A 14136-nucleotide genomic window follows, 5' to 3' on the forward strand; every position below is an offset into this window, starting at 1 on the left:
GCCTGCAACCCATTGCTTCCAATGGGGCGGCAGCAGTGTGGTCCCCACGGTGATGGAGGAATCCCCTGCCACAGCTGTCACAGCTGTGTCAGGGGAGCGCGATGATGTGTTCAATGGGGTTAGCGTTGCTGCCGCTGGCCTCATTGAAGACAATGGGCGATGGCGCAGATTTTTCTTAGCGCTGCGAGGCTTCAGTGAAAACATCGCAAATGAATATGAAACCATTCAAAATCATTGGTTTCATAATCATGCGTCTTCACCCGCTCTTGCATCGCAAGAAAACATATCGCTGGTGGGTAGGAGCCCTTATTGTGTTTGTTCACTACCACTCAAAAGTTTTAGAACTCCTCAATTTTTACAGTTATTTTTGATATTAAAAGAACTTGTCAAGTCCGAACTGTACCATAAACTAGGTTATGGTATATTAGGGGATGTGACAGTGAGCTGGGTGATGTATTTTTCATACTCCAGTGCTGTCGCCCTCTGAAGATCACATGCCGCTGGAAAATCTGACTGAGGGTCTCGTGCATACACTTCTCTCATAGACACCATAATTTGCAACCTTTGGTCTTTTTAACGCTGACTTCTACGACATTTATCTAAAAGTGAGCAGAACTAAGCAAGACAGTGGTTATCTTCCATCTCACCACTATTTTCAACCTCTCTCTGACCTCTGGCATTTTTCCCTCCTCTTTCAAACATGCCATCATATCCCCACTGCTAAAGAAACCGACTCTGGACTCGACCGATGCTGCCAACTACCGACCATCTCCAACCTCCCCTTCCTCTCCAAACTACAAGAATGGCTGGTTTACTCCCGACTTATAAGCCATCTATCAGAAAACTGTCTTCTCGACCCACTGCAGTCCGGCTTCCGCCCTACACTCAACAGAAACCACACTTACAAAGGTGTCAAATGAGAAAATGACAGCCAAATCGAGGGGTGACTACTCTCTATTGATCCTCCTCGATCTCTCTGCAGCATTTGACACTGTTGACCACACACTCCTCCTCAGTATGCTTCGCTCCATCGGCCTAAAGGACACGGCTCTCTCCTGGTTCTCCTCCTACCTATCTGACTGCTCCTTCAGCGTCTCCTTTGCTGGCTCTACCTCCCCTCCTCTTCCCCTTGCTGTTGGGGTCCCCCAGGGCTCGGTCCTTGGCCCCCTTCTCTTCTCTATCTACACAGCCCCTACTGGACAAGCTATCAGGAGTTTTGGCCTCCAATACCACCTCTACGCTGATGACACCCAGCTATACACCTCTGTCCGTGACATCTCTGCACCTTTCCTACAAAACATCAGACTGACTGTCTGTCCGCTGTCTCTAACACTATGTCTCTATCTCTCTACCTAAAACTAAACCTCTCTAAAACTGACCTACTGGTGTTTCCGCCCTCTACTAACCGACCTCATCCTGACATCTCCATCTCAGTGTGTGGCGCCACCATAACTCCCAGCATGCCCCCTGCCTTCGGGTCATATTTGACTCCGATCTCTCCTTCACCCCCTACATCCAATCTGTGGCCAAAACATGTCAGCTGCACCTCAAGAACATTGCAAGAATCCGCTCTTTTCCCACAGCAGACACGCTAAAAACGCTTACTGTTGCCCTCATCCACTCTTACCTCAATTATTGCAACTCGTTGCTGATCGGCCTCCCCTGCACCAGGCTCTACCCCCTCCAATCCATCCTGAATGCAGCAGCCAGGCTCATCTTCCTGTCCGGCGGCTACTCGGACGCCTCTGCCCTGTGCCGGTCACTGCACTGGCTGCCCGTTAAATACAGAATACAATTTAAACTGACTACCTTCATCCATTAAAGCTCTCCACAGCACCGCGCCACCCTATATTGTCTCCCTTATCACAATTCACCACCCAGCCCGGGCCCTCCACTCCGCTAACAAAATTTACACCGAGTGCCACATTAATTCGAACCCGCCTCCAATACTTCTCCAGAGCAGCACCAGTCCTCTGGAACGCACTATCAAAGGCTATCCGGGCAATCCCTGATTCCCAAAACTTCAGGCGTGCTCTAAAAACGTACCTCTTCAGGGAGGCATACCATTAACCCTAAACCAAACCCCTTTGTACTTCGCCTGATAACATGCTCCCTGACCTATTGACTGCAATCCCTGCTAGCCGCCATCAACCACCCCTGGCAATCATACCGATTCAGCCACTATATGGATTAATGTCTGACCATTGTCTATGTGTATAACATCGCTCACTCTCCACCTCGCCATACTGTGCCCATCTCCAGCCCCTTTACCCTCTGTATCACCCCATTACTTGTAGTATGTAAGCTCGTTGGAGCAGGACCCTCACCCCTACCACCTCCATCAATTGATTACTATGTAACCGTGGTTTTGTATTTTTGTACTTTTGTCTTTCTGTATCCCCCTGTTTTTGTAAGCGCTGCGGGATATGTTTTGCGCTATAGAAATGAAGATTATTATTTTTATTATTATTTAAAGTGGGCAGAATTAAGCAAGACAGGGGCATAGTCTTTAAGGCCCATCACATATACTATCACTAATGCCAGAACCTATAGCTGGTGCAGATTTCAGTTTTGGCGCACGGACGGCCTGAAAGATGCGCCAAATGTATTAAGAGGCTTGTGATCCCTTCAGAGCAGCTCCACCTTTACTTAGACCGCCATGTAAAACACTGGTGTAGGTAAGTCTATTTAATTATGTCCAGTATATAGGCAGGCGGAGGATTGGGGCCGTGTAGTGGAGAAGATCCTGGAACCAATAAAGCATTGCTCTGTTATTTGGGCCGCAGTGAACACATCCAGGTGTGGTAATAGTCCAGGTAGACGAGAGACCGGTTATACTGAGCAAAGAATGCTAACAATGGCATGTGATCCGCCTAAGATGAAGAATTTGACTTCATATGGCTGCATAAAATAAAGCTACTGTATTTTATAGGATGGGATAATGGTTTTCGGGGGAGGCCCCTTCTCCTGTTTTTGAAAAAAGGGAAATGGGAAATCGGTAGGAAAAAGATAAAAACTATACGGCTAAGTTATACAATACCACACTGGGGTATATGGAGGAGGGTGGTCCTATATTTATATATAATCTCGCAGCACATGGGGGCCCCATCACTAGAATGTCCCTGTCTGAGAAATAGAGCTAGATTACAGTTCACCCCTCTTTTATAAAAAAAACAAACAAGCAGTGATTGGTTGGAGTAGTCATGTGGTCCTTGGAAAGTCCCTGGGGGAAGGAAGGAAGATATGTGTTTGGGAAGCCCCTGCATGGTGGCAGTGAGAAGCTGCATCACAGCAGAGCTGAACAGAGCGACAGACACAGGTGAATAGCGGCAGCCTGTGGTTGAGACTGTAGATTGATGCTGCTTTCACGACTGCGTTGTCAGAACCATCACCAGGAGAGATAGTCCCTTTGGCTGCAGTCCTTGTTACTCTAGTTTTACTTTTGTTGGTCTATGACTGAGACTGTTCGAGAGAGGCATGGTTCTGCAACTCTTTGCATCAACTATCTCCTATGACTTCGAGACACTTCTCTTCCCATCTGTGGTACTGAGTATGCCTGGAGAACTGTAAGTTGAGGGCGGTCCTCAATAGGAACCTGCTTGTGTGCACGCCACCAGACTTCAGGGACTAGGCAGGCCTGTCAGTTGCAATATACGTGCTCAATCAAACACTAAAAATACAGAAGTGTGACTGGAGACGAGCCAGGAACCTATAGATTGTTGTTGCAGAAGTGCGCATCCTCCAGTTGCAGGCAAGTCATCGATCAGTTAATACTTAAAAGAACCATATTCCCAAATTTATTTTGTATTAATTAAAACCAGATAGTGTGACATTTTTTAATCTGTTGTCTATACATGACTATGGGGGCGGCCATCTTTCCTGAGCTACATTTAACAGCATGTAGAGATATTATTACAGCAGCTTCACGGGCCATTCACACAATGGACAGGAGGGGACCCATTGACTTCCATGTGAGACTCTTCTAGGCTCCGTGTCCTGTGCAGAGATCATTTTGCATGGAGGGGTAGATAGTCACAGCTTATACCTATAGTGGATCCTGTGTTATCTACATATAGGTGTTACCTCTCAGGGCTCATGTCCACGGGCAAAATATGATTTAAGATCCGCAGCGGATCTCCCGCATGCGGATCCGCATCCCATAGGGATGCATTGACCACCCGCGGGTAGATAAATACCCGCGGATCGTCAATAAAAGGGATTTAAAAAAAAATGGAGCATGGAAAAATCCGGACCATGCTCCATTTTCGTGCGGGTCTCCCGCGGGGACGGCTCCCGCGGGCTTCTATTGAAGCCTATGGAAGCCGTCCGGATCCGCGGGAGACCTAAAATAGGAATTTAAAGTATTTACCATCCGGCGCGGGCGGGGAAGGTCAGCTGTTCCTCACGGCCGCATCTTCCTTGCTTCGGCTCGGCGGATGTGCCCGGCGCATGCGCGCGGCACGTCGGCGACGTGCCGGCGACGTGCCGCCGGCGTCAGGAATTCATCCGCCGGCCGAAAATGAAGATCCGGCCGTGAGGAACAGCTGATCTTCTCCGCCCGCGCCGGATGGTAAATACTTTTAAATTCTTATTTTCGGCGCTCATGTCCGCGGGGCAGGAGGGACCCGCTGCAGATTCTCCATGTAGAATCTGCAGCGGATCTGATTTTCCCCGTGGACATGAGGCCTCAGTGTAATCCTGCCTGTGATGTTAGTGAGAGGACTGCTGCAAATCTCTCTATGGATCAGGAAGTGACAGAGAAGACGTGGTAGGTGACTTGACCCTTTGTAGTTTTTGTAACCTGACCTTATTGGTGACCATCTCTCTTTCAGAATGTTGTGGCCAAGTATGGCTCCCAGTTTCGAGGGAATTCTCAACACGATGCCTTGGAGTTTCTGCTGTGGCTACTGGACAGGGTTCATGAAGATCTCAACTCACCATTTCAGAAACCCAAGCTCTCAATCAAGGTGGGTCTACATTTTACCTATAGCGACCAGCGTCCAGGATTTTATTTTAGAAATGTTTTTAAAAAATTACTGGGTTGGCGTTGTCTGGCTGTGTGTGCCAGCTGTACCATGTATCACCCTATGCTGACTTTACAGATCCTCCCCAGATAAATCTTTTAATCAGCCAGAACATTGGAAGGAAAATTCTTTTTAAGTGCTAAAGGTGCCTTTGTACTGAAAAACTTTTGAGAAATTCTAAGTGGAGTCGAATGACAAAAAAACCCCTAAATTTTGCCATTTTTGGGAGGGTCTTGTTTTTACGGCATACACACTACAGCAAAAATGGCATGATAACTTTATTCTATGGGTCGGTATGATGGTGACGAAACAAAATGTAGCTAGCTTTTTCAGCTGTAAAAAATGAAATATCTTTGAAAAACAAAAATATTTATTTTTACTGCCGCCATCTTCAGACAGCCATAACTTTTTTTTTTTTACGTTGACATAGTTGTGTGGGGCTCGCATTTTGTGGGACTCCCTGTAGTTTCTATTGGTGCCATTTTGGAGTACATATGACTTTTTATTCGCTTTCTATAGAATTTTTTTTCGTGGAGACAAGGAAACAAACAAAGCGCAATTCTGACATTGTGTATTAGGTTTTTTACGACTTTCAGAGCTTATTCACACGTCTGTATATCGGCCGGGTTTTCATGCCCCGCCGATATACGGTGTCCCTTTCTGCTGGGGGAGGAGGCAGGCTGAGCCAGGAGCAGTGCACTGAGCATCCACCCCCTCTCCACCCCTCGCTACTGTTTGCAATGGGAGGGTGGGATGGAGGTGGAACTAAGTCCCGACCCCCTACCATTGCAAATAGTGGCGAGAGGTGGAGAGGAGGCGGGAGCTCAGTGCACTGCTCCCGGCCCGCCTCCTCCCCCTGCAGAAAGGTACACCGTATATCGGCTGGGCATGAATAAGCCCTCACCAAGAGGGATAAATAATGTGTTACTGTGATTTAATTGGACTTCTATGGACGCAGTGATACCAAACCCCTCCAATCTTGATCCAAAGGAAGGCAAAAAAAATCCCCAATAAGGTAGAAGCCAATTTTTCCTATTTAGGGAAAATTCTCCTTCTGGACTCCAATCTGATAATCGGAATAATCTCTGAATCACCGACCCTTCTGAAGTAATCAATGATATAACATGTAATATTGTAACACCCAAGAGAGGCGTCCAGCCGCTCTTGTACTCTTTTAACTAAAGAAATAAAACTTTTTCAGTAAGAACTAATTAATAAAACTGTTTTACCAACTTTTACAGTGTATTTTAGCCCCCATGTAGGACTTGCATCGCGGTGCGGGAAAAAAAATCAGCATGTCCTATCTATGGGTGTTCCCTCGGAATGCATCGTCCATTATTTTGCTGGAAAACAGATCTCATGGCGAACGATGTGCACGCGAGTGCAATGAAAAAATCTCCATTGAAAGCCATAAGAAAACCCTTGCTGATCCTGGCTTCCAACCGTGTCGGCGGATCGCAACTATACTGAAGTGATGGGATGCGTTTTTGACACAAAGTGCCTCGCATCCGCGGGGACGTCGCACATTCAGGAGCGCGAAATCGGGCTGAATTTCACAGGCCAATATCGCTTTCGGCTGTGTGTAGGAAGCCTAACTATACGTCACAGAGCGTTAATAGGTTAAAATCTATGGTATATGCAGTTATAACATGGCTACATAGAATTCTATGGTCGCGTTTTATAATGAGGCCTGAATTTCCTGGCTGTGGCAAGTTTAAGGTAACTTTTTAGGTCAGAAAAACTTTTTCGCTCTGCTTTTTTGTATTTGCTGTTGTTCTCCTGTTCCAGTAACACCCAAAGGAGAACCTGATGTAATTGGGAGGAAGAAAGAACAAAAAATGAGTGGTGCTAAATATACATTAATCAGTGTCTTGCCCTCGGCCATGGAGGAGATGTGTGTCAGTGTAATGTTTGCTTCTGCTGATCACATTAGGAACATATGGTAATACCGCTGCGTGCGCTGAAATGCTCTCCGACAGCCGGACAAGAACCTTTTTAAAAAATCATGGCTGTGAGCGTGGGTTCGCCGCGAGGCCGTTCAGCGGTCAGTAATCTTCTGTGGCCCTCATTTGGATGGGTTTTCTGCAAGGATGCAAAATATCCACTAACCCCTTGCTTTCCAGTCGCTTTGGTTGCTGTATGTAGCCCACGTTCCCATCCGTTCTGGCAATGTCACAGTTAACGCTGAAAGGTGATGAATTTTTTAACGTCCTCCGGAGCCGTCTCCCCGGCTGCTGGAGGTATGTGCTATCATTCTGGACTCACAGCTCCTGTCGCTCTTTTAAAAATCTCCTCCTGCGCCCTTTATTTTACGTGGTTCATACTGTGGTTTGCATCGGTTATGACAATGGTGCCGAAATTGAAATTTCCAACTCAAATTTAATACAAAATTCAAGTTTTTGGCGCGATCGCGAGTTTAACATACGATTGTGCAAACTAAATCGCAGTCATGCAAACAAACTCGCGATCGTGCGAGCAAATGTGCGTTAATTTACTTGTACCGCTAATTGTTGGTAAGCACCGGCAGGAATTGCTCCCAATGGTTGTACAGAACTGTCTCCTCCTTGTTAGGGGCAGCCCTATCTACTATTCTTCCAAGAGTTTATGTACCATATGGACTCAAGCAGATTTAGAGTCTGGGCCCACCAGAAGATGTTTTGGAGGGCTCGTTTGACTTAGGGCCTAGTTACGACATGGTCACTCAGGTCCATCTCAGTTGAAGGGGAGACTTGTGCTTGGCCAATATGTATGGAGCAGGGGCGTAGCTAAAGGCTCATGGGCCCGGGTGCAAAGGTTTATCTTGGAAGCCCCCCAACTTCTCTTAGCCCCTTAACACAGAGGTGTAACTTGAAGCTCCTGGGCCCCAAATGCAAAACCTGTAACAGGGCCCCTAACTATAATGCTTTATTCATTGTACTGGGCTTCCTGTATGGAGAAGAGGCCTTATGGGCCCCCTAAGGCTCCTGGGCCCAGGTGCAGCTGTATCCCCTATAGTTATACCAGTGGTATGGAGTATAGTCACTCTGGTGGATTTCCTACCCCAAACCATTTCTAGGGCTCAACTAAGGTTGGCCCTATCAATTCAGTAGTGAAGGAAAGTTGAGTGACATGACTGCTATATTAATGAACACCAAGCTATTCTAGAAGTCAGTATAAACCCCCAACAGACTGATTTGGAAGAGGTTCTAGCTTCCTTTTGGACTAAGGTTGGACCCATGAACTTTTGCTGGACTTTCAATAGGTGCAAAAAATTAATGGGAACCAGCCTGGGAGGCCTATCATCATTCTCTTGGGCTTGACGAGCCTTCAAGTGTTTGTGCAAAGGGTGAGGGCTCCTGGCACTTCAGATATCGTTGAGAGCCCCGATTAGGATTACAATATCTGCAGCTCTTACTTTTTCGGCACTGACTACCGTGAGCTTCAACACTAGACTGGGAAGGGAGCGTCCGCACTTTCAGGGCAGTGCTGGTGGCTTTAACCATTCATGGTGTGACCTCCTGTATTTAGTGCTGTATAGACATGGCTTCCACAGCCAACAGCAGAGCTTAAGCCGACCACGTCATGGCTGGTGTTGCCACGTATCCGTGCCCTGCCAGCGAGGCTGAAACCTGGGATTAGCCAGAGGATCAGTACAATAGAAGTTCGGTCAGGCAGGTAAAGCGGAATCACATTGCACCTGTTACCTCCGGTCACTTCCTCGCAGGGTAATTGTTGCCGCCGGAAGCACTTTAGACTGCGGGATCTGGAATGTGTTAACTGTTTAATGCCCGGAGTTGTCTATGGTTTCCCTTTTGAAAATCTATCGTGGTGTCTGCTTTTGCCACACAGGACTGAAGGGTTAATTCCTTACCCTCCCAAAGTATGCATCTGCGCTAAACTCACACTTTTACACCCCAGGACTAACACTTTATTCAGAGACTGTTCCTATGATGGTAATAATGTTAGGCCGGCTTCACACGGGTGTATATGCGCGCGCAATATGCAGAGAATAGAATCCATTGATTTCAGCGGATTCATTCACATGCACACTTTTTTTCCTGCGCTTTTTCCTGCGCCCAAAACGTAGCATGCTCTATTTTCCTTTGCATTTCTGCACCAAAAGTCCCTATAGAAGTCAATGGGGATGCGCAAACGCACAATACGCTAGGAGATGCGTGGAACACTGCGTAATTACACAGGAAAAAGAACTCCTCTGGAATTCATTAGACTGATTAATTAATTATGGGGGGGGGTTTGTGCGTATAAAATGTACAGTATAATATACTGAGGCGCGTGCAAAAAAAGCAACGTTCGTTCCACAAAAACCCTGCGCTCATGTACGTGCACTACACTCCTGGACTACAATACGTACATCAGACCGGCTTATCTGATTGATCTAGTGCTGGAGTCGTACAGTTATTGTGTTTCCCAGAAAATAAGACACTGTCTTATGTTAATTTTTTGCCTGAAGAGGTCTTATTTTTGGGGAATGTCTTATTATACTTACCTAGCAGGCTCGGTCTATGTACCTCCCGCTGCACTCCGGAGCTCCGATGTGCTTCTTGCAGTCCTTGGCTGCCTGCAGAAGGTCACTTCCTGGTTACAGGATTCATAAATCCCGCCTCTAGGAAGTGATGTCTCCTACTGGTTCTCAAGCGCTGCTCAGCTAATCAATGCAGTGCTCGATGGACGAATGCGAGGGCTGTGATTGGTCCATCCAGCGCTGTATTGATTGGCTGAGTAGCAGTCAAAGAAGCAATCAATGCTGCGCTCGATGAACCAATCTCAGCCATCGGATTGGTCCATCGAGCGTTGTATTGCTTGGCTGAGCAGTGCTCAAGAACCAATCAGTCATTGCTTCATGGAGGCGGGATTTATGAATCCCGTAACCAGGAAGTGATTATCTGTGGGCGGCCAAGGACTGAAAGAAGCTCAACGGAGCTCCAGAGAGCAGTGGGAGGGACCTGGACCGAGTCTGCTAGGTAATGTACACCTTTTTTTTTTTAAAGTAATGCAGCTAGGGCTTATATTTCAAGCCTTTCTGAAAATCCTGAAAACTCTGGGTAGGGCTTATTTTTAGGGTAGCTGTTATTTTCGGGGGAAACAGGGTACATGCCGAAAATGAAGGTGTAGTACCAAAAGTGATTGTACAGATGTTGTTGTATACTGCTTACTGCCAATGGGAAACATTACTTCATTTTCAAGATCTTGTCATCAAGGCCAATATTTGGGAAACTGGGAAGGGGAGGGTCCCTTCTTGAAGTGAGGCTGCAAATATTCTACCATTTCTTTGGGGAAGCTCTGCAAACTACAAAGACAGGAAGGACCCCAGTAGGGTGCCAAGTTTGTTCCAAAAGGGTGATACAAAAATACCCCATTTATCACAGTAAAGCTTGCCCCCAAAATATTGTGCGGTCCTGGCCATTAGCAGTCCTGTGCCATAAGTTGTAGTCGGCAGTGAGGAGGATCCATGGTCGGAGTTCAGCCTGCTGAAAAGACTCTTTGTGTGAAACTGTATATATGGGAGTCCCCGGCTTTCCCTGAAACATATATAAAAGCAAAGAGTCAGCAGAATATATTTTTTACCCCAACACAACTTTCTTAAATGTACGTTTTGTCCTGCTCTAATATACAGGGACTCCGGTTTATTTCCTTGCGTGATTGTTGGCCATCGTACGCAGTCATGTGACCTCCACCTCCTTCCTGGGTATATATTTACCCTGTAAATAACACATTCTTCCAGACGTGTGGGCAGGGAGTGGAGCGTCTGTCTGGCCCATGACTACCAGGAACGCTCACTGATCACGTCTATTACAACTGATGGTGGCTGCTCTGGGCTGCAGAGCTGACACTCTACTTCCGAGTACAGTAATGTACAGAGCATAAACCTTGTGGATTTCCTGCAGCTGATTTGCATGCAGAAAATCTACAGCAGCGTTTATAGCAGAATAGTGGGGGAGATTTTACCAAGTGCCATCCAGATGCTGCAAAAAAAACCAAAATTGAGACATAAATTGACCCTCGGCGCAGATTTCAGAACCCGACTATTGCTTTCTAGAGCCGATTTTGCTGCAGATTCCACCCCCTGCAATGTATGGTGTAAAATCTGCCGCAAATCCACATGTAACTTATGTCCATTTCACCGCGGATTTCTTGCAAATGTTCTGCTATCTCGTCTTGATCTCCCCTTAGGCCCCCGTCACACGGGCGTATTGGCGCGCAAGAGAATACAACCCATTGATGTCGATAGGACTGTTGATATTTTCGTGTTTTGTGCAAACATTTAGGTCTTGCATAAAAAAATACAACTTACTCTATTTTTCAGCGGGTGCGCAAATGTGCACAAGGAGATGCGTGAAACACTGCGGAATTCTGCTGCAAAGAGAACACATCTGGGACTCATTAACACTAATTAGCCATATCAGTTGGTGCGCCTTTGTTTGCCGCATGCAAATGATCGAGTCTTGTGGGTTCAGAAAGTGCAGCGAAGCATGCTGAAAAGCCTCTTTCAGGGCTCCTGCACGCGGGCGTTTTCGCACACGCAAAATTGCTTGCGCAAACTGCAGGCACTACAACACATTGATTTCAATGGTTTACTTCGCATTTCCATCGGGCAAAAAATTCTGCGACCTGCTCTATTTTTGTGTGCAACGGAGGTTTAATAGGAGTCTATAGGGGTGCGCGTTTGAACACTATGTCGACACGAAATTGTGTGCATAACTGTGCGATTTCACTGTGTTAATTGCTAACATTGGGGACTAATTAGGCTGCTGAGCCAATTCAGTAAAATGTGTGGGAACGCGTGAAAGTGCAGGATCCCGCTCCATTCAGAGCGCAGTCACACATCCTCTTACAAGCGTATCTACGCATACGCTCGAGTGCTACACTCGCACACAAATATGCACACGCTTGTGTGAAACCGGCCTTAGAGTTTTTTCATACGAGCATATATATGCAGCGTACGCCTAATACGCAGTTAATGGAGCCCATTCATTTCAATGGATTAATTCACAGCTGCGTATTTTTCGGTCGCGTAAAAAAACGCAGCATGTCCTATATTGGTGCGTATTACGCACCAGATACGCCCATTGACATCAATGGAAACCTGTATATGCGTTGCGTATTTACGCACAAAAACAGCTTTTTTTACGCTCATAAATACGCAACGTATTAACATGCATAAAAAAGCTTCAGAAACAAACATGGAATCCGCATATTTCGATCCGTGAATGCGCTGCATATTCACGGACCAAAATATGCATAGGTCCGTGTGAAATCACTGTTAGGCCTTAGTCACACGGGCGTTTTTTCACGCGATTTGCGCATCGCATGACGGATGCGCATGCGCAAATCGCGTGACCGGCGCCGAAAAATCGGCCCAAAAATCGCCCGAAAATCTGCTCCTAGCCGCGTTTCATTAGAAACGGGCCGGAGCTGTCCAGCGCATTGCATTCAATGGAGCCAGCAATACAGCGGCTCCATTGAATGCAAGCGCTGCGGGCGAGTGTGGGATGAATTGTCGGGAAGGGGTTAAATATATAACCCCTTTCCTGCAATGCATCCTTAAATGTGAAAAAATAAAAAAAAAGGATGTACTCACCTGCTCCCAGCAGCTGGAGATCCCGGCGGCCGTCCTGCAGTGGGTGTGAAGGAGGTGTGACTCAGACTTGCCCCTGATTGGCTCAGCGCTGAGCCAATCAGAAGCAAGTCTCAGTCACACCCATTCATGAATTCATGAATGGGTGTGACTGAGATCAGCCTCTGATTGGCTCAGGCTGAGCCAATCAGGGGCAAGCCTGAGTCACACCTCCTTCACACCCACTGCAGGCCGGCCGCCGGGATCTCCAGCTGCCGGGAGCAGGTGAGTACATCCTTTTTTTAAATTTTTTCACATTTAAGGATGCATTGCACGGGAGGGGTTATATATTTAACCCCTTCCCGACAATTCATCCCGCGCACACCGGCAGCCCATTGCTTTCAATGGAGTCGGCTGTATTGCCGCTCCATTGAATTTAATGGGCAAACATTGTTCTTCTCTGCCACAGCTGTTACAGCTGTGGCAGAGAAGAATGATTTGTCTTCTGTATGTTCTCAATGGGGTCGGCGCTGCTGCCGCCGGCCCCGTTGAGCGCATATAGAAAAGAGAACAGGAATCGCAGATCGCAGATAGGTGCGATCTGCGATTTCTGTTCTCTAATTTATCGGACGAGCGCATAAAAAGCGCTCATGTGTCCGATACCATTGCAAAGCAATGGTTTTAAAAAATCGCCGGACGCATGCGCATGCGCAAATCGCGGCAATAAACGCCCGTGTGACTAAGCCCTTATACTGTTGAAGGCTTCTCCCCAGCTGAGATGGCTTGTCTGAAGCAAGACCGTTTTATTGCATACATATTATCGCATATGGTATATGTGCTGGTAAAGTATGAATTTCACTGCAAACTAAGTTCTGGAGGTTCTAAACTCACTCTGGATCTCAGGGCCCAGAGGAGCGACTTTATGGGTCTAGCCTACACCTGAATGGAAAATCTGTAGCAGGGCCCCCCATTTACTCTTCATGATTTTGGTACCCTATTATGTGGTAGATGGTCCTTTTGGTGACTGACGGGCTCAAAGACCATTACCTGAGTAGCCCCGCTCTTAAAAACGCCATATACAACCAAGCCCACGCTTCTTTCTGTAACACACACCGGGGGATTACATTTTAACACTGGGACTTGTGTGTGCTACAATTCCACTTACTGTGGGTATGGCCGAAGGCCTAGGCCTTGTCACTTTGTAGCCGAGGGGTAACACGAGGGGAATTATTTGTTGCAGTATATATCACGTTGTGACACCACCGTTCCCACACCGTTACTCTATACGGCGGAGCAATAAACACAGAGACTTGTGTACCGTACCTCGGGACCTCAGGAACAGTTAAGACCTGGTCAACTTTACTTAAACTTTGAATAAACAGGTAGTTACAGGTATGATTCACGGCAGCAGTTACAGGCAAAAGTTAAGAGGTTGGGAGGAAAAACACACACAGGAACAATACGGCCCTATAGTCCATGTTATCTATATGTCATTGGTCCTGGAAATTGGGTATACTCCGGAGGAGGTAAAAGGGAGGGGTCCACATACACTCTGCC

The 14136-nt window shown here is 46.9% G+C and overlaps 1 protein-coding gene across 2 annotated transcripts in view; it reads left to right on the forward strand.

The window, feature by feature from the left end:
- Positions 1-14136, forward strand: part of USP43 (ubiquitin specific peptidase 43) — a 51931-nt gene that overhangs the window by 15372 nt on the left and 22423 nt on the right. For both annotated transcript variants that reach the window (XM_066587753.1, XM_066587754.1), the window contains exon 2: positions 4833-4967. In XM_066587753.1, coding sequence (XP_066443850.1) covers positions 4833-4967 — 135 coding nt within the window. The remainder of the gene's footprint in view (positions 1-4832; positions 4968-14136) is intronic.

Source organism: Eleutherodactylus coqui, chromosome 13, assembly GCF_035609145.1.
Source record: "Eleutherodactylus coqui strain aEleCoq1 chromosome 13, aEleCoq1.hap1, whole genome shotgun sequence".
NCBI lineage: Eukaryota > Metazoa > Chordata > Amphibia > Anura > Eleutherodactylidae > Eleutherodactylus > Eleutherodactylus coqui.